Source organism: Oryctolagus cuniculus, chromosome 6 (assembly GCF_964237555.1).
Source record: "Oryctolagus cuniculus chromosome 6, mOryCun1.1, whole genome shotgun sequence".
Taxonomy (NCBI): Eukaryota; Metazoa; Chordata; class Mammalia; order Lagomorpha; family Leporidae; genus Oryctolagus; species Oryctolagus cuniculus.
In genome coordinates this window covers 96,959,273-96,983,988 of record NC_091437.1, presented here as the reverse complement: position 1 = coordinate 96,983,988, position 24,716 = coordinate 96,959,273, and the positions used below count along the sequence as shown (strand labels likewise).

Genomic DNA, 24,716 nt, shown 5'->3' with positions numbered 1-24,716 from the left:
AGTAAATGAGTCATTGCTTTTGAGGGGCTTTGTGTCTGGCCTATAGTAAGTGCTCAGTAAGTATGAATTAATTTTCAAATTATTTTTGTCCATTCTAAGGGTATACTTAAATATTACTATGTCATAAATTACCTGAATTCTTAAAATCAGGGCAATATTTTCATACTTTTGTGCCATGCTTCTATATTTATAGTAAGCTAAAAATATTTTTCTTCTGCTTTGGTTTCTAAATGTATGTATGTTAAAAGCCATTGAAGGGCACACTTAAGATTCATTATGTATAAATTTTACTTAAGTAGAGCCAGAAACAAATACAGGTTGTATTTGTTTGTATTTGTCCAAATGCTCCAAACATAATGCCTTTTTTTTTTTTTATAATTTGGAGCATGTCATATTTTGAACATTCTGATTAGGGATGTTCAGCCAGTAAAGTTTGTATGTAAGATATACCAAAACTCAAAAACCCCCACAATTTTAAATACTTCTGTCTCTAAGTATTTCAGATAAGGTATAGTTAACCTGCATGAAATCTAGTTAATGAAATGAATGCTAATGTGTTTAGGGGCAATTATTATGTCTATAACTTATTTTGAAACACATGAAATTAAGATTTTTGTTGAGGGGTAAGTAGAAAAATGTCAATACACAAAATATTTATGGTAGAATTAAGTGGTAGGTTTATGTGTATTCCTTGTAGAATTCTTCTAACATTTGTGTATGAATGATAGTTGTATAATATAATTTTGCGGGGGAAGAGAAGGAAACAGACATTGTAGATTGTCCTGTGTACTAAGAGCTCTTCAGATCCTTGAAGAAATGTAAATAAGTGTGAAACACTATCCCTGCTTTCAGAAACTCATCATCTTTTTTTGAACATTTGGCAATGTAACTAAATGGTAATAACATGCCAAATAAATTATAAAGGATGGGATTTTCAGTGTGTGGCTTGAAGTTCTCCAGGACTTGGAGAGTGAGGACCAGAGATCAGCAGATTCTTTTGTGCAAAACAGCCACGTTTATAGCTAACTCCTTTTCATACATAGGCATTCTGATGCGTTTAGTCAAATACAGATTTTTTTTTTTTAATCTATATCTTCACAGTAGGTGTTTCGTGATGCACTTTTTCAATCAGATTAAAAATAGGCTATCTTTTGGGTTCCTACATACTTTGGTGTTAGAAAGAGGGCTTCATTCTCAAGAAGGTTGGAACTGACTGGTCCAAACAGAAGTGCTCTCAGAGTTCAGAAGAAAGAGCTCTTCAGCTTACTGAGGTCTGGCCAGGCTTCAAGGTGGAGGTGGAATCTGAGCTGTGTGTTGGGAAATGGGTAGAATTTGAATAGGGTGAGAAGAGATGGAATGCATTCTAAATGAGGGAAGGATATGAACAAAGGGAGAATAGTTTGGGAAACTCTGAAGAGACCAGTTTTGTCAAAGAAGGAATTGATAGTAGATAAAGTTGGAAGTATCAGCTGGAGCAAAAGGTAGAGGAGCTTGAATGCCAGGCTGCGGAATTTGGGCTCCATCCTGGAGCCTGTAGAGAGCCAGCAAATATTTTGAGCAAGGCACTGATAAGGTGAAAGGTATTAATCTGTCAGCGATTTCAAGGATGGATTGGATTGGAAGAGACATGAGCAACAGTATGGAAGCTCCTGTGATTTGCCCCACTAAGGAACCTGAGCTCCTAGGACAAGAACAAGAAGAAAAGGAAAATGGAGTTGCAAAAGGCATTTCAAAGGAGCAGTCACCATTTATCCTCTATTATTTCTATTAAAAAGTCTACTAGTCTCACCTCTGTGAGTCAAGGCACAGTGCTACTCTAATATGCTGGACTTCTGTGAATAACAGGCTTTGAAATTGACTACCATAGCTTATTGGTCATGTAAACCCTGAAATTCAAGTTTAGTCTATAGTGTTAATTTGGTTCTCATAATGTTGTACAAGGTGTGCTATTTTGAAGAGCTGATATTCTTTCTACTCCCTTGTAATATAAAGAAGATGAGTTTAATCTTTGGAAAGATAGTCCAATGGCAGAGCCAATATAAACAGAAAGGAACGCCTCATTTTCTAAGTGAGAATTAGCTAAAGAAAAAAATATGTAGTTCATAGATATACACTTTCAGGTGAAGAAGTGGTTAAATGGATGTTTAAAATAATGGATTCAGTCATATGTTTTTAAAGTATGATGCCATATAAAACATACATTGAGAAATACCGCTATTCTCAGGGCCAGTGCTGTTGCTTAGTAAGCTAAGCCTCCACTTACAGCACCGGCATCCCATTTGGTTGCTGGTTCATGTTCCAGCTCTTCTAATCCAGTTTTCTGTCCTTTGGGAAAGCAGTAGAAGATGGCCAAAGTACTTGGCCCCTGCACCTGTGTGGGAGATGCAGAGGAAGCTTCTGGCTCCTGGCTTCAGATCAGCTCAGATCCGGCCATTGCAGCCATTTGGGGAGTGAACTAGTGGATGGAAGACCTCTCTCTCTGTCTCTCAATCTCTCTCTCTCCCTCTCTCTGTAACTCAGCCTCTCAAATAAATAAATGTAATCTTAAAGAAAAAGAAATATCACTATTTTCTGCTTTTTACATGTTACATAATAATTTTATTCATTTTCTCCATATATGCCTCTGGTGTCCCTTGATACCACTTTTGGAATCATTTGACACAGTTTTTAAAAACATTTATTTCCACTTTGTGCTTTATGGTTCCAGAAAAAGACTTGGTAAATCTGTGAATGATGTTGTCATTGTATCAAAACCATACTGTAGCATTAAGTGGATTTTCTTTTGTGATCTCTACAGCATAATTATGTGAGGTGTTGCTTTACAAAGGGCTCTTTAAAGTTTATTTGTAGCAGTGTCCAGTATTTGCCTTTTAATGGTCATACCTGATGAATTGTTACTAAATCTATAGAATTTATAAGCTTTCTTTTACTTAGTAAGGTAGGGTTCTCTCTACACATACAAAAATTATAGTGATTCAAATTGTGTTCTGCTAATAATGAACCATCTCCAAATGGTACTTTGTTCAAAACAACATCATTGGCATGTATCCTAAAAGAGACACCTTGCAATAACTTACACACTAGTTGACTGAGTAGCAGTTTGAGAGTATTACAGCATCATATGTTTTTAATTGCATTGTGCAGTGTGGCATGAAGTCATTTTAGCTTTATCTGTTCCCTTAATAAGTACTGAGTTCCAAGTACAGGTCAAATATTGTACCAAGTTCTGTGGGAATATCATAATGTAAAAAGCATAGGTCCTACCAAGAAAATGAAATGTAAAAGGAGGTAGATTAGGATATATATTTTAAGGGAGACACAAATGCAGACTTAGAATTTGGGGGGGGGGGTAGTGGAAGGAATCACCCTTAGTTTGTATATTAGGGAAGACTTAGTGGAACAGTGGAGTTTTGCTTGAAAGTTGAAGGAAACATTGGATTTAGTTGTAATGGAGAATTTATAGAGTACTTAATGTTAGATGGAAAGGGACTAGCAAAACTAGATGTGAGGAAGCATTAAACATATTAGTAGACCTTTTTGGCTTAAATATTGTTTATTACTAGGATATGTGGTGTTTTGTAAAATGAGGATTATAGTATCACAAAGGGAAGATAGAAAAAATTAGAAGCAATAGTACATTTGGTAATATTCTTATAAATTATCAGTTTTATGAAAATATAAAATATGTATTGAAAACATGGGAAGTAAAGAAAAATATAAGTTTTATGTTTGGGGCCAACATTGTGGCATAGTGGGTTAAGCTGCCACCTCCAATGCCAGCATCCCATGTGGGAACAGGTTTGAGTTCTGATGGCTCTCCTTCCAATCCAGCTCCCTGCTAATGTGCCTGGGAAAGCTGTGGAAAATGGCCCAAGTGCTTGGATCTCCCACCCATGTAGGAGACTCTGATGAATCTCTTGGCTCCTGGCTTTCATGTGGCACAGCCTTGGCTCTTACAGCCATTTGAGGGAGTGAACCAGCAGATGCAATATCTCTCTGTCTGTATCTCCATTTGTCTCTCTCTAACTCTGCATTTCAGATAAAATAAATCTGAAAAATGAAGCCTTGTGTTAAGAGTGTAGAGGGCCTTCAGTACATGGTTAGAAATGGGAACTTAATTTAGGAGGTAATGGAGGACCTTCTGAAGACCTCAGTCAGGCAAGATTGGTGGAAACCTACGCTTTGAAAAGAAATATCTGCCTGCAGCAGGGAGAATGCAGACTGAAATGTTAACTTGCCAGCTTTCACAAGAGAAGAAGTGGAAGGTCATTAAGATAGTAGGCAGGCAATTAATAGGAAGGTGGTGAAAGAGTGGTGGAAGTTGCAGACTTGGCAGTACAGTGTCAGGAAGGAGGGGCTGGGAGAAATCAGGGAAAAGGAGACTCAGCATATGTGACTGATAGTGTTCATCAAAAGAGAGTGGTCCACTGTAAAGATGTTTCTATTTGTGCAGGTTGAGTTTGACCCATAACCAGGCAAGGCTGCACAATTGGTGTGTAAAGAATAGCCCCCATGACAAAGTTGTACATATGGATAGAGGTTTGGGAGTCATACATGGAGGAAATTTTTTTTATAATTGTGAGAGCATATCCAGACAGAAACAGGAAGGTAGAATTATAGACGCATAGAGTAGACAAAGGCCCATTCCACAGAAGAATGACAAATTGAGATTGAGAAAAGCTTGAACTGGGCAATTATAAAGATCCTTTTAGTAAAATAGTAGATGCAAAGGATTTGATGCAAAGGATTACAGACAATAGGGCAACATCCAAGGATCGTGGAAAATGCATATTATAAGAAAACTTTGCATAGTTGTAAATTTTTTTTTACACCAAAGTATTTGCAAACTTTTAATTCAATTTTGCATGAACATTTGGAAGAACTTTCTGTGGTTACATTACTTTGAAGGTGAAAGTTCAGGAAACTTGGTCATGAAAAAAAGGAGAGGGACAGCATCATTATGGAGAAAAGACCTCAAACAATTAGAGAACTGCTTGTTTCTGTGGGTAGAAGGAAAGGAGCTTCTTGAGATACAGTGTTTGAAGATGTTGAGAAACTAATAACCAAATAATGGATTTTTGTTGTGAAGGAGATGTGGAGCTGGCTCCCAGAAGAGTAGTGTAGCTTTGACCCTGCTAAAGGAAAGGGCATTTCCATTGAAATCAGTCAGTGGAAAACTGGGAAATATTGGAGTAGGATAAAAGATTATTGTGACTTCAACATTCTTTATAAAATATTTGATAAGCATATGAGAGAGAGAGAGGGAGGATGAGGAGTAGGATATGCTTCAGGGGTTTGAGAGAAATGGGGAAAAGTCGATGAAACGTGTTTCAGACAGGTAAGAGGTGGAAACAAGGGATTGTCAAATAACAGGATGACTCAGAAGAATAAGGAAAGAATAAATTTAAGTGGACTCAACATGCTAAATGTGACCTCTCTGTCGTGCTGTGTAGCGGCCGAAGGGTGAATAACAATGATCATCCATCCTGGGACTGGAGTTTGACAAAATAGATGTTTGGGCAAATGAGATGTCACCACATGGCACAGAGACAGCCAGACATGAGAGGTCTTGGGTTCTGGACTGGGCAAAGCAGGCTAGTGAAACTAGACCAGGAAGCATAGGTAGGGGTTTGGAAAGATGGGATGTCCTGATGAACACTAAGCCAGTCCAACAGAAGTAAGTGAATGTAGGAGGAGGGTGGTGCTATTTCTTGAGGTCATACAGTTTTAAGCCATGATGTAACTGAACCAGTGAATTACCAAGATTGAATGAAGGTGAGTCTCAGTGAGGCAGAAGAAGTGAAGGCCTCATGATGAGTAGCAGGGAGATGATGAACTGAGTTGCTGAAATTACAATAGGAAACAGAATTGAAACACTGAGCTGGTGCCAAGCACAGCCAAACTCTGCTGATTTTTAGAGTTTGATGAAAGTTCTGAGATGAATTTAAATACTGATGGGGGGTGGGGGTGAGGGAAGCGCTGCTCACTCAGGCCAATGCCTTCCCTGTACTTCCTGAGCAAATTCTTTATAACATAGAAGCTGGCTGCCATCCAGTAGGAAGCACTGTTCTTTGGGAGTGAACTTGCTTTAGCTGTCCTCTTAATGTGCACTGAGATTTATAACTAACCAAACGGGCTGAATGTTTGTCTTGTCTGATTGGCCTGTTGTCTTATTGAGATTTATTCCTATGACCTCAATATTCAACATGCATGGAATCATGGTATGATAAGGTTGATTGGAAGACCTTGATAGCTAATGTCACTGTATTAGTCTGGCCTTTGTTGCTTTAACTAAAACATACCCCAGGAGCTTCCTGGAGGGGGTGTGTGTGGAGGGAAAGGTTTATTTCAGCTTACCATTTGGAGGGTTTAGTTCGGGATTGGGAGACCCTATGGTTCAGTGTCTGATAGAGGCTGGTCATGGTTGCTGTGGAGGAATGATCACATGGTGAGTCAGGACACAGAGCCAGGCAGAGCGTGAACTCAGTCAACCCTCTTGCAAGAACCACCCTTTGAGGTCATACCCCAGTGAGGTGATGATCTCCCGCCAGACCCATCTCTCAGATGCTATAATTAGATCAAGTCTCTACCTTAAACCAATCCGCCTTTCACACTGAGAAATTGAAGTTTAAATGTCTACATGAGTTTGGGGGCAACTGATCCTACCCAGCCCATAACAATCACTAGCTCTAGTGATCTGATGGATGAGTCACTGCTTACATTTATGGTACAAGAAGTGGGGTTTCTTGTATTCATGAGCCAGCTTCCCCAAAAGGGTGCTAAGGAGAGATGGTCACAGTTTCTTCCAGAATTCTTGATTATAATTGCTGTGTATTGCCATTCTCCTGCCAGTCTTTTTTCAGAAAGAGCATACACTGATTGAAAATTCTGAGGTAGAAGTTTTCTTAACATAGTCGCTGCTTAGTTCCAGGTTAACTTGATTTTATTTTTGATATTCTGAGGCATGACCTCCTGGTTGGTCTTATGCAAGTCATTTCACTTTAGATTCTTTGAATTTTCTTACCAATGGGTAAGCTGAACTTCAATGTGAAGTTTAGAATAGATTTTGACTCAGTTATCTGTATCTTCGGAATGCTTTGAGGGGCCAGCGTTGTGGTATAGGGGGTTGAGCCACTGCTCCACTTCCGATCCAGCTCCCTGATAATGTGCCTGGGAAAGCAGTGGAGGATGGCCCAAGTCTGTCTGTCTCTCTCTCTCTTTTTCATTCTGACTGTCAAATAAATAAAAACAAATCTTATAAAGAATGCTTTCTCATCGTTGAAAACACACCATAAAGGTAGTTTATAACAAAAACACTGTAATAAAAGCATGAGCTCTGGACCCAGCACAATGCTAAGTGATTTATAACAATTTAGGTTTTTTGAGTGTTTACATGTAATCCCCACTACCAGTGAGGAAGCAAAGGCACACAAAGTAGAGTAACTTATTCTAGGTACACACTGTTAGTAGGAAAGCTAGATTGAAGTTGTTATCTTCAAGCTTGTACTTTTGCCTTTTTATCCAGTGTTGCTCCCTGATATTACTTCCCAAGAGAAAGGCATTTAGCCCAACCAAAAGAGAATATTGTTATAGCTACTATTAATAATGGTGATGAATATACTTTCAGTTCCCACTTTATACCATACGCTTTATATACATTATTGTGAATCAGTTGCATTTTGGTAATGTAAATATAATTTTTTAAAATTTTACATAGATAAGATAATTAAGGTCAGAGGTCAAATAAGACTTAGAAAGTATTATTGAAGGTAGTTAGACTCTCTAACTCCAAAATGAAAATTGGTCAAAAGCATCAAGGGATGAAAATTTGTGGCAAAACAGAAGAAAACAAGTTTCCCAGCATGGTTTGGACCTATAATGTGTGACCAAGTAAAGGGGTTACAGGGACCAATGAGAATAAAGGGACTGTGGGAGAATTTCTGAGGGTATTTTAGAGGATAAATGAGTCCCTGAGGATCAGGTGGAATTTTGAAGACTTGTGGTGGTAGGAAAAGAGATGTGCTTGAGTATGGGAAAAAACAAACAAAAATTGCTATTTTCTAATAGACTGAAGTCATGTAACAAAAGAGTATGATGGAGATGAAATAATCTTACAGTTCTTTAGAAGGGATCATTTATAATTTTTCTTTTTAGATAGGTGGCTTGGGTGAGAAAGCTGCTCTCACATGTGACAGTACCCTTTAAAACTTGAAACATTGGAGAGTGCTGTGTTGTATCATCTACAGCCTATCGTGGTAGTGAGGAGGGGTTGGCTAAAACTTTGATGGCAGAGATTCTTCTTGTCTTTTTAACTCTCTGGCGAGGGTATTCTTGGCAACAAAGCCAGAGTCTATGTTCATTTGACTTTCCTTCAGAAACTATTTTACATCACAATAAATCACCAGTCTTTTTATTATCAAGTTCTTGGTGATCTTAGTATTCGATTACATTACCTGATACAATCGTGAATATCCTGGTGGTAGTTTTATGTACATCTTCTTGTCCTCAACAAGGAGCTTTTCAAAAAAGTAGATTAACTGGGAAAAGTGAATCTTTAGCCCTTAGTGTATATAGATGGATATATTTGAACAATGACAAAAAGCAGTGCACTTGGGCATAAAAGAAAAGGTATCTTCTTCCTTTCCTTTCTATTCTTTTTGCCTCGTTTTAATGGATTCCAAGTATAATTGAATGGGCCTCCTGAGAGTGAAAGCTATAGTCAATTAAACTAATCATATGGGAAATAGCTGATGTACACTTTAGGAATAGTAGTGGTTTTGGTGATTATATAGTCCAGTTTACAGAATTTTAGACCTTAAAGTTGGCAGACTTAAAATTCATCTGGACTAAAATCCTAAGCAGTGGAAGGATTTCTTCTTTGCTGTCTTTTCCTGACTATGGGGCATGATGCTTCTACTTGAGTTCTTACAGCAAGTTCACTAGACTGAAGCTCTCAGACTCTAGGAGACCAAAAACTGTAGGAGCTTTGCTTTCCACCCTATCTATGTTGTGTGGCACTGTGCCCCAGCTGTCCTGCTATGTTGTAGTTTCTCTCTTTTTAAAGATGTATTTATTTATTTGAAAGATAGAGTGACAAAGAAGGTGAAGAAAGAGAGAGATCTTCCATCCACTGGTTCATTCCCCAAATGCACACAGTAGCTGGGACTGGACCAGGCTGTAGCCAGGAACTTCATCTTGGTTCTCCCATATGGGTGGCAGAGACCCAAGTACTTGGACCATCATCTGCTGCCTTCCAGACACATTAGCAGGAAGCTGGGTTGCTGAGCCAGGATTCAATCCCAGGCACTCCAATACGGCATCTCAAGCATGGCTTAAGCCACTGTACCACAAAATCTACACACTCTTTTTTACCATTTCTTCAAGCTTTTGTTAGGGGCATTAGAGCCAAAGACATTCAAAATGAAAGCCCATTTCTGCCACACCTCTGATTTCAGTTATTTGGATGTAAAACAAGAGGCCACAGTACTTGACTAGGGAGTTTATAAGTGCATTCTGAAACCTCCTTAGAGTTTAGAAAGATGAATTGCAATGACTATAGAGAATGTGACGTATGGTGGGCACATTACGCGACCTGTTTCCCTTGCACCTAACTCTAATCTTTGCTCAGCATGGAATTGATTCTGAGTTCAGAATCCCAGTGGTGATCTCTCCAGCAAAGAATGAAATGAAACTATTGCTTTGTATGTACAGGGTTTTATGTAAATTCTTTTTTTTTTTTTTTTTAACAGACAGAGTTAGACAGTGAGAGAGAGAGAGAGACAGAGAAAGGTCTTCCTTTTCTGTTGGTTCACTCCCCAAATGTTCTCTATGGCCGATGCGCTGCACCAATCCGAAGCCAGGAGCCAGGTGCTTCTTCCTGGTCTCCCAAGTGGGTGCAGGGCCCAAGTACTTGGGCCACCCTCCACTGCCTTCCTGGGCCACAGCAGAGAGCTGGACTGGAAAAGGAGCAACCAGGACAGAACCGGTGCCCCAACCGGGACTAGAACCCAGAGTGCTGGCGCCGCAGGCGGAGGATTAGCCTAGTGAGCCACGGCGCCGGCCTGTAAATTCTTTTTAAGGGACATATAAGGTATGATGTATACGGATGAGTAGGAAATTCAGAAACTCTGCACTAGCATAGAGTACTTGCCTTCCTAAAGCGATGCTGGTATAGTGTTATGAAGAGCAAGATTGTTATGTTGCCTGGCGGTGTGGGCAGAAAAGGGAAATACAGGCTTATGTCAGAATTTATTAGCATCAACTAAGACTTCTAACGCAAAACAACTGGCAGAAAAGTGAAAACTTCAGTTACAACCTCAGTTATACTGTTGTGTGGTCTGCATTAAAATCACCAGGCAGAGTGATTCACATTAGTCTCGCTGTTTCTGTTTTTCTCCCTACATACAGCCTTGTTTAAGAAACCATCTAAATAATTAGTGTTTTTGAAAGTGACTATCTGATACATCTATTTATAATGCTCATTCTAAAACTGCTCATTATGCACTGGTAAAATATTTGGAAGTCCAGTAGTTGTGCAAATTCGTCCTTTGCCTACTTTTTCTTAGAGACTGGCAACATTGAGAGGAGGAAGGAGCTGCATCTTCTCCATCGTCTTTTCCCACTGAGTTTACTTTGTGAGCAGAGCTTCCCTAAATAATTATCCTCATGTTGTGCCTTCATATTGAAAGCCATGTTACTGATTGGGGGTGGGGGTGAGCACCTTTAAATTTATTATTGCACTCTTTCAGAAAAGCTGTTAGTAGGGAGTGAGTAACTTTTACAAAGTAGGCCAGGCAGATTCTAATGATGGCATTCACCAGTACTTTCTAGGGAAAATATAATGCTATATCTTCATTTTAAGAATAAAATCTAAAGCTAGAGAGGGAATGGATTTCTGAGGTGGTCTGACTTGCCTGTTAGGGGTATTGTAATTCTGCCACTTTATCAGAGGAATGTTTTACTTTGGAAAATCTGTAACTTAAATCTAAGTTATTTCACAACCCAAAGAGACTTTACAAAGTCATATACATATTGAACAAACTTATCCTGTCTGTATATTTTGAAAGGGAAAACTTCATTTCTGCTACATTTAGACTGAATGTATTTTGGGTACAGAGTGTACATACAATGTTGATGAATTGTCTGTCCTCTATGGTTGGGTGGTAATAGCAATCCAGTAGATTGAGCATTCTGTTTTTGAGGCGTGCTGGGTAAGTGAGAAAGAATGTGTGTGTGTGTGTGTGTGTGTGTGGTGAGTGTGTGTGAGTGTATACGTGCGCCCCTGTTGGTGCACATGCCTGCGCGTGCCTGTCCTTGAACATCGTGACAACCTGCAGTGTTACACTTAGCCTCTGCTCACTTTTTCAGATTCTTTTCTTCTATCCTTTTGATCCTGTTTGACCAAGTCATGGAGATTTTTCTACTAATTCCAGGAAACAACTTCATATTGCATTATGTATATTTTGAGGATACATTATTTATGCATAAGCAATTTAGCTAATATGTGATGCCAGTGAATTTAATTAGTTTAGAGTACTTTTCAAGGATTTAAAAACTTGCACAGTAGATTGTTTCCTTTGGAAGAAAAAAATCAACCTATAAATGCTTTTTTTTAAATTTTTGATTGCTATATTACTACTTGTACATTTTTATGGGATACAGTGCAATATTTCAACATATGGACAGCATGAAACTGATCAGGAAATTAGTATATCCTTACCTATTTTCTTTATATAACTTTTTAAAGATTTATTTTAGGAATATTAATCTAATTCATGTTCAAATAGAAAAGATTTTTTAAAAAATTATCTGTCATATTTTGCATGTTATTTCCTCTCAGACTTTTACAAACTCCTATTAATTGGGTATCTGATCTGTGTTGTTTATTTTGTAGTTAAAACAGAGCCCATGAGCAGCAGTGAAATAGCTTCTACCGCAGCAGACGGGGCTTTAGACAGTTTCTCAGGGTCAGGTAAGGCATAAATGTTAGATTTTCACATTACTACTATGCATTATATTTCCAAGTTTATTTATATGTATGTGGAGATAAGTATGTGTGTGTTTATAGGTGTATGTGTCTGGGTGCATATATATATATATATATACCTATTGATGCATTCAAGGGGTCTTCAAAAAGTTCTGGAGACTATGTTGGGGAAAACTAGGCATCAAAATTAGCCTATCTTCAATTTCATTTTTCCATGAACTTTTTGGAGTACCCTTATCCATGTGTTCAGGCTTTTTATGCCTTTTTATACAAAGTACACCTTTTCTTAGAGTTACATGTTTGCAATTCTGGTGTTTTCATTCAGTGTAAAGAAGTATTTGCTAAAAATATTGGTATCTAATAAAGTAGATAAAGGGATTTTGTTTTATTCCCTTTGTTCTACTAAATTATTATGCTAATGATTCCTTCCCCTTTCTCTTTCATTTGCTCATTTTTCCAGTTCCTTCAGGCACAATTTGAATGCTTATACCCATTAAGGAAACTTAGCAAGCTATTCTCCTAGAGACAACCTTGTCAACCCTATATCTAAATTAAATACACTCTGTAAAGAAGCGCTAAATTCCTTAGTTATTAATTTCTTTCACATCAGTAAAATCTGCTTCTAATAAACAAAACATCCAAGCTTTGCATCTATCATGGTGAAATTACTGATAAGAAAGTTGCTGTGATAATAAAAGTAACAGTGAGAATCTCATTATAGAATTGCCAAGCTACCCAGACAGGAGTATTTCATGTAAAAACTATTTATACCAGAGGTAATTCCTGAAATTATTCATCCTTTTTAATATTAATTGTTATAGTTGTCAAACATTTTAATCAGACATGCACTACTTTCATAAATTTGTATTGGTTTAGTCTACTCACGGAATGATTTATTTAATACCACCACAACAAAAAGTAATTATATGTGAAGCAGATTTAAAATTAAATGCAAATATACAGCTTTGATACTAATGATACCAGATGGAAGTTCTGAGGGAATAACAAAAGGTATAATAGCCGCTTGTTCTTTCATAAGCCATTTACTAGTATTTGACTTTGGCCAGGCAGTGTGCTTGGGGCAATTATGAATTCATAGATGTGTGAAGTGGCCCTAGTGAGTAAATGACTAGACCATCACACTATCATGTGCTAATAGCCAAGGGGATTCCAGGGAGCCCCCAAGAACACCCAGGCAGGCACCAACAGACTGGGGTGGAGTGGGGCGGGCAGGAAGGTGCTTCCTCCTGGTCTCTCATGCGGGTGCAGGGCCCAAGCACTTGGGCCATCCTCCACTGCACTCCTGGGCCACAGCAGAGAGCTGGACTGGAAGAGGAGCAACCAGGACAGAATCCGGTGCCCCAACCGGGACTAGAACCTGGGGTGCCGGCACCGCAAGTGGAGGATTAGCCTAGTGAGCCACAGCACTGGCCTGTACTGGCTCTTAAAAGATGAATTGTAAAACCACACATGTAGGACTGGCGAGGGGGATTCTGGGCCAGATGGAGTGCTCTGGGGGTGGAGACTGTGGCACAGAGGGTGTGGAACTCTGAGCTTCTGTGAATAGGTCAGCATCCTGGTGTGTGCAGTGCTAGCCTCCAGTGCAGGCTGCAGGGGGAGACGGACCAGAGTCTGAACAAGTTTGAGTTACCTGCACAGAGTTTGCTTCACTCTAAGTGCAGTGGGAGTCATCGAAGTTTGCGTGGTCATATTCGTAGCACAGAATCATGACTGTAGGGGCAGGGTGGATGGAGTCAGATGAACTGAAGTAGAGAAACCAGTTAGAGATTTTTTTGGGGGGTGGTGGCTATGAATTTGAGTGAGAAACACTGAAGGCCTGAGATAATGCACTGACATTGTTTGTAGAAAAGCGGGTGTTAGATGTATTATGAAGTAGAACTTATAGTCATCAGTGACCTATGGCATGAGGGGTAAGTGAGACAGAGAAAGAAATTGAGCAGTAGGCAGTGTACAGGAGCATGACTGAGGCCATTGCTTGGTGCACTGGTTATGACACTGCTCTGAACACTTGCACCCCATTGGAGTGCCTGTGTTCGAGTCCCCAGCTCTGATTCCAAGACCCAGATTCCGTCCCCAGATCCTGGCTTTGGCCTGGCTCAGGGAACAAACCAGCAGGATGGAAGCTCTCTGTCTCTCTCGAATAAACTCTCTCTCTCTCTCTCCTCTCTCTTCTTTCTCTCTCTCCTCTTCAAATAAAATTAAAATAAAATCCATATTTGAAAAAAAAAGAGCATGTGGCCGACATCATGGCCTAGTGGGTAAAAGCTACCGCCTGCCATACCAGCATCCCCCTTGGGTGTCAGATTGAGTCCCAGCTGCTCCACTTTCAATCCAGGTCCCTGCTAATGGCCTGGGAAAAGCAGTGGAAGATGGAATTGCTTGGAAGTGGAAGTGGAGGTACTTGGGCACCTGCCACCAGTATGGGAGACCCAAATGCAGCACTTGGCTCCTGCCTTTGGCCTGCCTCAGCCCTAGTCATTGCAGCCACGTGGGGAGTGAACCAGCAGATGGAAGATCTGTGTCTGTCTTTGTTTCTTCCTCTCTATCTAACACTGACTTTCAGATAAATAATCTTTAAAAAATACAGCATATTTGACAAAGAATGATGGTGACCTCACTCTAGGTATTATTGAATGTGAGGTCACATCTACCTGAAGAGGGTCAAGCAGGGTTTGGAGTTCTGTAAAGATTTTCAATTGAGATTTTGAAAGTGTAGAGGAGGTTCAAGCTAGTGGGCTGCAACAGGGTTAAAGACAGAACTCAGGAAAATCCAGCACGTGTAAGGGATCCCAGAAGATGGGATGAAAGCAGGGATTATAAAGAGGGAAGAACGTTGGACTAGAAGTGAAGGCAGGAAAGAATTTCTACCAGTCCCAGATTCGTACACCAGACGTTAAACATTAAGAGAACCTTACTGACATGACAAAATGTCAGCTATCTTTTTTTAATTTAAGGTAAACAAATTTCAAGTAATCCATATATACAGATTTAGGAACCTAGTGATATTTCCCCTCTTACCCTCCCTCCTGCCCACACTCCCACATTTCCTCCTCATTCCTCTCTTATTCCATGTCTTAATTTTTAACAATGATCTACTTTCAGTTTACTTTATACTCATAAAATTAACCCTACATTAAATAAAGAGTCCAAAAATTGTACTCTCAGTCCCTTCCCATATGCCTGCTGGATGCCCTCACCACCTTCAAGTTTGTGCATGAATTGTGTTTTCTCTCTGTGGACTCCCCCGACCACCCTACTCAGTGTTGCACAACTTTCCTTACTGCTTCCAGTCTTTCTAATAGTCTGAATCTCCCTACCCTCACCCCATAACACTCAGAATCTTTTGCAAAGTCTATAATTTTCATCAGCAGTATGTTTATTGTTGGACTCTTCACCCCTATCAAAACACGTGAAGGCATGACTTTACCTTCTTTTGTTCGCCTCCGTATCTCTGACGTCAGAATAGTGCCTCGTTCATATTAGACACTCAGACATTGGCTGATGAATTAACAGATACAGGAGTGGATGAATCAGGGATGGCTTCTGTGTTCTCTTCTGAAGTGGTTCAAAAAGACAGTAGCAATAGGTCTGTGTGGTTGAAAAGTTGGAGGGTAATTGGAAATAGGTGCTCTGGTTGGTAGGGAAGCATGAGGCTGCTTAAAACCGCAGGACAGGGTTGACAGTAGAGCTGGGGGATCCCAGCAAGACTGGAGCTGATACATGTGGAGCCTTCATGCTGGAGCAGTTTTCCCCTACAAAGGCTTAGCAGCCCAGGGGAAAAACATACTTGGTTTGATCCAGGATTGGAGATTTTCCAAGTAGAAATATGAAGAGAGAGAAGTAAGAGAATCAGTAAAAGAACTGTGTGAAATAATTTTCCATGTATCCAGGATAGATAAAAAGAGAAAGTGGGGGCTAATAAATGGAGAGAAGATAAGGATGTCAGGGGTCTTGTATCTCTTAATGTCTTGATGAGGTTTTAGAACAGGTGGAAGGAGAATAAAGATATGAAAATTTTGGAAAAAGATAATGTACATTACTTAATCCCAAAACTCAACAAGGCTCCCACCATATGCTTCTACACTCGGTTCTCTGTATCCCTTCTTTGGGTTTTATCACTACTTTAAAAACTATTGTTCAGTGTCTATCTTTTTGGCAAATTATAGCCGTATAAGAACAGAACTTTTGTTCTTCTTGTCCATGCTCACAGTCCCAGTGGCTACCATGGTGTAGAGCACATGAGAGACGCCTAGCGAATCTTTGAGTAAATGAGTGAATTGGTCGCTGTGGCTGGGGCTGGAGACCATGGTATGAGGAACAAAGTTAGGTTGTGATGCTGAATTGGTGATCAAAGGTGGAAGCTAGAGTTGGGGACGAAGCAGATTGAGAAAAGTGTTGATGTGAACATTGACGCTTGTTGGGAGGTGTACAGCATGCTCAAGTTTTTAATGAATGCAAGGCCATGTCCAGGATATGGGTCATTCATGGAAGTGTTAAAGAGCTGTGATAGATCTCAGAGAAGCAAAGGTTTTATGGGAGAGCAGAAATCTGATAATTGGGAAGAAGCAACAATGAGATAATATATTCAGGTCTTTTTGGTGTCGGAAATCTGAGAGAATGAGCAGCCTGCACTTGGGAAAAGTATGCAGGAGAAGCAAGGGCCTTGGAGAGGAGCTTAGCTGAAGGCAGAGGGGTAATTAGGTGAAGAACTTGAAGCAATAAAGGGTCTTTGTTTTGATATATTGATTCTTTCTTTTGGATATAGAGGAAAGAATTGAGTGAAGTGAGAAGAGTAGAAGTACAGAGCACCATTGATGTGGGTTTTTTTTTTTTTTTAAAGAATGTATTTATTTATTTGAAAGGCAGAGTTACAGAGAGATCTTCCTCTCCTCAAGTGGCCACAATGGCCAGGACTGGACCAGGCCAAAACCAGGAGCCAGAAGCTTCATCCAGGTCTCCCAGGTGCCCAAGCACTTGGGTCATCTTCCGCTGCTTTCCCCGGGCCATCAAGAGGGAGCTGGATTAGAGGTAGAGCAGCTGGGACAGGAACTGACACCCATACAGAACCCCTGCATTGCCTGTGGTGGCTTTACTTGTTCCACCGCAACTCTGGTCTCTGGATATTCTTTTATTGTCTTATATTTTCTTCTCCTTTCCCTTTTCTCTCCCTCTCTTTTTCTTTGTTTTCTCTCCCCCTCCCCAACTCTTCCTCTTCTCCCTTCCCCCATCACTTTTTTTTTCTTTTTCTTTGAGTAAAGAATGAAACTTGTGGCATATTGAAATGGCTCTGAGCAGAACTTAGGATTTATAGGAGAAAGAAGTCTCCAAGCCTTTATCTCCAAACTGGAGTTGAACTGTGAGGTCACTGCTCCTACTGCATTCCCCATGACAGCTTAAAAATCCACATCTACTTAAAAAAATCTGTGTTGACTATTCTTGGTGTCTTTATAAAATTGGAAGGATAAAAAGGAAAAGGAGCCACTCTGCTATTGGTGACAGTTATCTCCCACTGTGTCTTTATTTTTCTTTTTTTTAAATTTATTTGCATACATTTCATAAATGTGATTCTTCCCACCCTACATGTCCTCCCACACACACTCCTACACCACTTCCTCTTCCCTCTCCTGTTCCCACTCTTGTTTTTTACTAAGATCTATTTTCATTTAAATTTATACAGAGAAGATCAACTCTATTCTAGGCAAAGAGTTCAACACTTTGTATGAGGGAGAAAAAGAGAGAGAAAGAAAAAAAAAACAGAATGAAAAAAAAAACATAAAAAAAAGAACAAAAGCTGTTCCTCAACAATCCAGACAAGCACAAGATGTCATTGCATCTTGATGGTAATTTCACTCTTTTTTTTTTTTTTTGAAATTTAATTATCTTTAAAGAAGAACCCAAGAATGATACATCTTTTGGGAACACTTAGACATAACTATAATTTCTGTTACATAGGAATATCCTCCACTTAATACACTAAAATGAAGTAATTCTTTGAGTACAAGTGTTACTATTAAGTATCATACAACTCTTTGAGGACAGAGGTCCTGCATGGGAAGTTAGTGCACAGTGACTCCTGTTGTTAATTTAACAATTAACACTCTTAGGTATGATGTCAATGACCGCCTGAAGCTCTTGACGTGAGCTGCCCTGGCTATGGAAGCCTTTTGAATCCACAAACTCCTTCAGTATTTAGATAAGGCTATAAGCAAAGTAGAAGTTCTCTCCTCACTTCAGAGGAAAGTACATCCTTCTTTGATGGCCACTTCTTTCCACCTGGATTTCACGCACAGAGGTCCTTCATGTAGAACATTTTTTTTTTTACCGTAGTGTCTAGGCTTTTCATGCCTGAAATGCTCCCCCTGGCTTTTCAGCCAAACCAGAATGCCTTAAGGATTGGTTGTTAGGTCAGAGTGCTACTTGAGGTGATTGTCATTCTAAGAGTCTGCTGTATGGACTGCTTCCCATGTTGGAGCACTCACTTTTTAATGCTATCTATTGTTATTACCAAGCACTTAATCCTATTTGTATGATCACTTTAACACTTGATCCTATCCATATGACCTCTGTAACTTGAAATACTATTTTTACCACCCAGCTTCAGGAGATTTGGGGTCCTATGGCAAGTTTTTAAGCTGTACCCTTAGAAGTAAATCCATAGAATGTATGCAGTACTATGTTGCTTTACAGTTTCAAGCTTTGTACACAATTCCAGCTGTGTCTTTTAAGGACCCCTTGCATCTGAAAGCATGATTGGGTAGTGAGGCTCACTCTACCCCAGGAATCACTCGGGTGTCCTGGTGTGGGGAGACTGCAGGAGGTGGGTTGGTTTTCCAAGGCACATGGCTGAATTGAAAATTGCCAAACTGTTTATCATATTTTTAAAATATGATGCTTTGCTCATTTACTCTTTATCAAAGGAAAGCAACATGTTAATAATTAAAATTTTAAGAACCATAGGGATTGAAAATTATATCTTTTCAATATCTTTGCTGCTCCTGCCATTTCCACAAAGCCTGATTCTTAAGTTATTAACGAAAATGTCAGTTGATGATGTTGACCATACAAAATTGATATCTGGTGGAATCAAAAATTTAAAATAGAAACAGGACTACTTCCAGAGGAATAAAAAATATTATGAATGACAAAAATGAGGGTTTTTTTTTTTTAATTGGCCCTAAAAAGACATAGCTTAGAAAGTTTCATTCACTCAGTGATACATACCTACCATACCATACCATACCATACCATACCTTACCTTACCTTACCTTACCCTACCCTAAGCCATGTTTAGGTAGGGGAATATAGCAGTGTAAACTTGGACAAGGTGCCTGCTCTTATGCAGTTCTCAGTCATCTGAGAGACACAGATATTTACTTGGATAAGTGTTAAGGGTTTGTGTCTGACAATAGGCAGAGAAAAGGAACATGATCCAGGAATACAGTGGAAGAGTGGCTGGGGTCTCTTCTAGAAAGGAAGCCTCTTAGGAGAGGCTGTCTGAGCAGGGATCTTGGCGATGTGATGGGAGTAAGTTTGGCTTAAACCAAATGTGACTGCAGGATAACCAAGGGCTTAGAGGTGAGGGCTAGGGGGCTGTGGCATGGTCTAATTTATCTTTTCATGAGATCCCTGTTGGTTGCATGGAAGATGCTATGTGGGAGGGAGAAGTGGAAAGGGGCTGTGGAGGAAGGAAGACCAGCATTTCCCTGGCTTAGAGGAAAGATGACTGTGTTAGCTGATATCTTCCTAGAAGAGCCACCAAGGCAGGATTAGGCCCGCCAGGATTTTGTTGGAGGAGGAAGGGAGGGAGGGAGAGAGGTTAAGTTAGGGAAAGTGTCCAAAGCTGCTTTGCAGTCAGAGGACATTTCAGCAAGGGCATCGTAGAGTCCCAGGTGTCGCGGGAAGAGGCCTGTCCTTGGCTGGGAGAAGTCCTTGAAACGCGGCCTCCCTGTATTTGCAGGGATGGATTTCAGAGCTCAGCAGTGGGGCCCTTGTTCTGCCACATCCCCTGCAGTGGGAAAGCTAACAGGTGCTTTTTCTGGTTCCCTAATGTCGGGAATTGGAACAGAGCACTAGAGGAGAGGAAGTGAGAAGCTGTCAGAGTTTGGATCTATTTTGAAGGGAGATCCAATGAGACTATGATGAAAATGTGTGTCCAAGTGAAGGAGAAGTGTCAAAAATGACTTCTGGCTTTTGACCTGATTGTCTGGATGGTGTTGACATTAATGATGTAGGAGCCCCAGAGGAGACTGAACTGAGCACATGCTAATGTTGAGATTTCTGTTCATCATCGCGAAGGATTCTCTAACTTGTGATTAATGCTCACTTTGGGTTTCCTTTCCCTTCCTACAACAAGACTTAGGGAACTTCTTTAAATTATGTCAGAAGCAGGGAAAGAAAAGAGTAATCAGCAACAAATATATTAAAACATATCAAGAGGATGCGGTTGTCTATATGTTCCAGTGCTCAGTGGCATGTGGAATTCAGTGTTTACCAATAGCAGGGGGACCAGTTTATTTACCTTGATTGATGATCTGGGTGGTATGCCCTTTGCTCTAAGTTTTTCCAATCCTATGAACTTAAAATTAATCCCAGTTCTTGAATTACTGTTTAAAGCTTTATGATGGTTTGGGGAAATGTAGAGGGAAAAGATGGTGCAGTTTGACTGTAGGCTGTGCAGGGATTATAAGGGTCTGGATTTAAGGAAAGCCCAGAAGGTTTGCTTACTATACAGTGGTCGAACTACGCAATGATTTTAGGTTCCTGTATTAGAGAATTACCAGCAGGACAACATCATGACTTCTTCACATTTACTTCACCTGGAATAATATTTATTTTATATTTCCAAGGAACTTGGGTTAATTATTTTTTTTTTAAATAATCGAGCCATTCTTCAAGTGATTGCGTTTTAAACACCAACTTGGCTTGTGAATTGAATCTCACATGCTTAACCCAACAAATATTGTTTATTGATTGCTTCCCACCTGCCAAGTCCCTTCAGGTGCTCAGGAAACTAGGGAGAGTGAGTCCCTGGCCCCAGAGGTTCACAGTTAGAGGAAAGTATCATTGACTCTGTTAAATACTCCAACCCCAATACAGTGTGGTGAAGGCTCTGGTGCCAGTGTTTGCAGGGTTCCAAGAAAATACAGAGGCAGAAGACATTATTCTGAAAGAAATAGGTGTTTGAGTCTGCACGGAGTTGGTGTTTGTGAGGCAGAGGAAATCGGAGCAGGGCAGAAGCATCTAGAATGAAAACCAGTCCAGGCAGATGGACAGACGCAGGGCATGTACAGGCAGCCCTGCTGTCCTGATGATTGGAGAGCACTCAGCCCAGGAGGGAGGTGAAGTTGGAATCATGTTGTATACTTTGTCAAGGAATTTGGGGTTTGTCCTGGGGATAATGGGAGCAGGTGAAAGATTGCAAGCTGAAAAAAGGCCATGAAAAGTTTCTGTTTCAGAAAGATCGCCATGGTAGCGATAGTGAGGATTGGGAGATAAGGGGTAGCCTGAGTGTAGAACACAGAGCCAGGATCATGACTGTTGGGATCACCCAGGTGACGTGCAAGAGCTGAGCCAGGACTGGAACCCTGAGAGCAGGGGTGAAGTCTGCAGGCACAGGATGGGTCAACAGGCAATTCCTGGAGTTGGGATTGGTGAATGAGTTCTGAGTCATACAACAGGGGACGAATAATGAGATAATTTTGAGGTTTCTAGTTTCCACTTAGGGGGACAGGCCCAAGTTCCTCCTATATAACAAGGAGACAAAGAGGCCTACCTTACACATTTTGCTGAACAGATGGTGATGCTGTTTAATAGAATTAAAACCATAGGAGAGGGCAGATGTTTGGCCTAGCAGTTAAGATGCCTGCATCCCATATCAGAGTGCCTGGTTTTGATTCCTGGCTCTGGCTCCCAATTCCGGCTCACCACCATTGCAGACTCCAGGAGGTGGTAGGTGATGGCCCAGATAGTTGGGTCACTGCCACCTGTGTGGCACCCATGTGGGAGACTTGGATCAAGTTTCCATGTCCTGGTTGTAACCCCAACCAGTCTGGTCCTGGCCATTGTGGGCATCAGGGGGAGTGAACCAGAGGATGGTGGCTCTGTTTCTGTTTCTCTGTCTCCTTGCCTCTCAAGTCAATAAATTAAAAATATTTTTAAAATACAGAATGGAAGGCAAGTTTGGGATCATAGACAGTGAGTCTCTGAGAAAGTAACATTTATTACACAAACATTGTGTGTTTTGCAGTGTATGCCAGTTTGTGTCCTTTAGAGTTTGCAACAGTCCTGTGAGGGAAAGCAGAACATACCAAGACTGAGAGGGGAAGCACTTGGCTAAGAGCACATAAAGGAGTTGGGATTTGAACCTGAGCTGAAGTGAAATTCTGATTCCAGACCCTGGGCCCAGTCAGCTGCTCAGCAGCCTCCCAGATCTCTCTCTCTGTTTATATACCCATGTGCTAGCATGCACTGAAAACCAAAGCTTCACAAAATGTGCTTTATGCTGTGTGATAACTCTGATTGCTCCTATTCTGTTTGTTGAAAAAAAGTTACTGAGTACAGCCTATTAAGCTGAGTATGTGAACGTCTCCTGGGTCATGACCCATGATTTGAGAAACATAGGCATAGAACTAGAACAATAGGAAAATAATTTCTGCAGCTTCCATCATTGGTGGCTCTGCATGGCTTTGCTGATGATTTCCAAAGGATTATTTTTAACTATGATTGTCCAGGAAAGATCCTGCCCCTCCAGCTCCTCTGCGGGTTAAAGCCACTTGACCCTTGGCCTCTTTTCAGGCTGAGGAAAGGGGAATGGAAGAGGTGGTTGTCACAGATGACCTGGGCAAGTGGTGTCCTTGCTAGTCCAAGTTCTTTCACTAATCCCCCCTTCTATAAATTGCAGTATGTAGCTAATCCTCCCATGGCTGTTTGTGGGTCAGCCTTCCCACATGGCCCGGACAGAACTTGTCTTTGCAAGTTTGCACCTGTAGCATCTAGCACAGCACCTGGAACCCAGTGGGGACTCAGTGTGTGCCGGGGGTAGCAGGAGTCACCCACTGGGTTGGCCTGCCATCTCTTCAGTGCGTCCTGTGTCTCTCCAAGCTGACAGCCAGATGGTCAGCATCTGGCAGCTTGCAAGGACAGGACTAACCGAGATCTGTTCTGTTGTTACTGGGCCTGTAGGTTTTACACGGAAAGGATTGTTCACAGAATTTGAGACTGCAGTCTAACTGTCCTGCTGTTCTAACTACAGGCTGGGACATTGAATATGAGAAATGTGCTGAAGGGACAACATGGAAACTATGTAAAATTTGAGGTGCATGGGACCTTGTGAAAGGGTTTCAATGTAGAATATGGTTAATAAATCCTAGTGCCTCTGAAGTTATTACTAGCAGAAGGAAAAAATATAGACTTTTAATACCTTATAATAATTGCTCCCAAAGTATATATCTCTTAGCCAGGAAAAGATTAAGGATTTGGGCAGAAAATACACACACACACATACACATACAGCGCACACATAAACATAAGTATGTATACCACATAGATGTAGATGTATTATCCTCACAAAGAAAAAAGCTGAGAACTATCATTTGTAAGACCTTTTGTTAATTAAAGTATTTTTTTTTTAAGTTCAGAATGAGGGTGAAAAAAATGTTTCATGGAGAAGTTGGGTGCATTTCTGAAACACAATGACTCAAGTAAATGTGATTAAAAGAATTTAAGTTCTGCTTCAATACTTGCATACTTCTCTTTTATTTAAAAGAAAAAAAAGTATTCTTACCTGAAGTTTGAAGGTAAGCACATATAACACCCAATGCAGCACAAGAAAAAACAAGTTTAGCTTGCAACTTGAGAAATTTAAGATAGTTATAGGAATGCATTTTTTGCTAAAACACATTGCAAAATCAACACAGGCAAATGAGAATCTTATTTCTATTCAGCTGAGAGAAGATTAGAACAGGTTCCTTGCTAATAGGGGCTGGGGGTTGTGGGTTCCTGCTGGGCACAGACAATAGGCCAGGTGACCTATCAGGCCCCTGCCCAACCCTAAAATCAGCTTCATACCTCCCCTTTCCCACAAGTCTTCCCAAATAGTAGCGGGGATTCCTGGGACAAGAAAGTTTCGCCACTGTAAGAACCATCAGCATGCTGACAGGTACTTAAGATGACTGCAACTGTGTTTTGTAAGAGTTCGTTTCAAGTGAGAGCCACTTCGTCAGTTCCCATTGGTTCCTTTTCATGGTTTCACTTTCTGTAAGGTGGACTCACACAAAATGACCATTTATGGGGTCACAAAGGTCAATTATCTGAAATTTCATATAAATGAACTGATAGATCAAAATATAACATAACTTCTTATGTGTTTTGCATTTTGCTTGGATTATTGTGTGTGTGTGTGTTTTTTTTCCAGCCATTGGGAGCAGCAGCTTCAGCCCAAGACCAACTCCCCAGTTCTCTCCACCACAGATCTATCCGTCCAAGTAAGATACGTTTTCTCTCGGTAAATAGCTTTCCTCAGTAGACTCACACCTTATATCAGGTCATGTCTGTGCCCACTTGCAACATCTTGATTTAAATGAAAGTGCATTGCATAGATTCGCATAGATTTACACAAATGTATTCTGAGCATCATCAAGTAGAAACCTTGAAGTAGTCCAGCGTTTTGTCTATTGTGTTTGGAAGTTTTACTTTAAGATACGATCTTTAA

General features: G+C 40.4%; 1 protein-coding gene across 25 annotated transcripts in view; it reads left to right on the top strand.

The window, feature by feature from the left end:
* The window catches only part of EYA1 (EYA transcriptional coactivator and phosphatase 1), a 372,680-nt gene that overhangs the window by 224,522 nt on the left and 123,442 nt on the right, over positions 1-24,716 (top strand). For all 25 annotated transcript variants that reach the window (XM_017341392.3, XM_008255649.4, XM_008255648.4 and 22 more), the window contains 2 exons: positions 11,894-11,971; positions 24,420-24,489. In XM_017341392.3, coding sequence (XP_017196881.1) covers positions 11,894-11,971; positions 24,420-24,489 — 148 coding nt within the window. The remainder of the gene's footprint in view (positions 1-11,893; positions 11,972-24,419; positions 24,490-24,716) is intronic.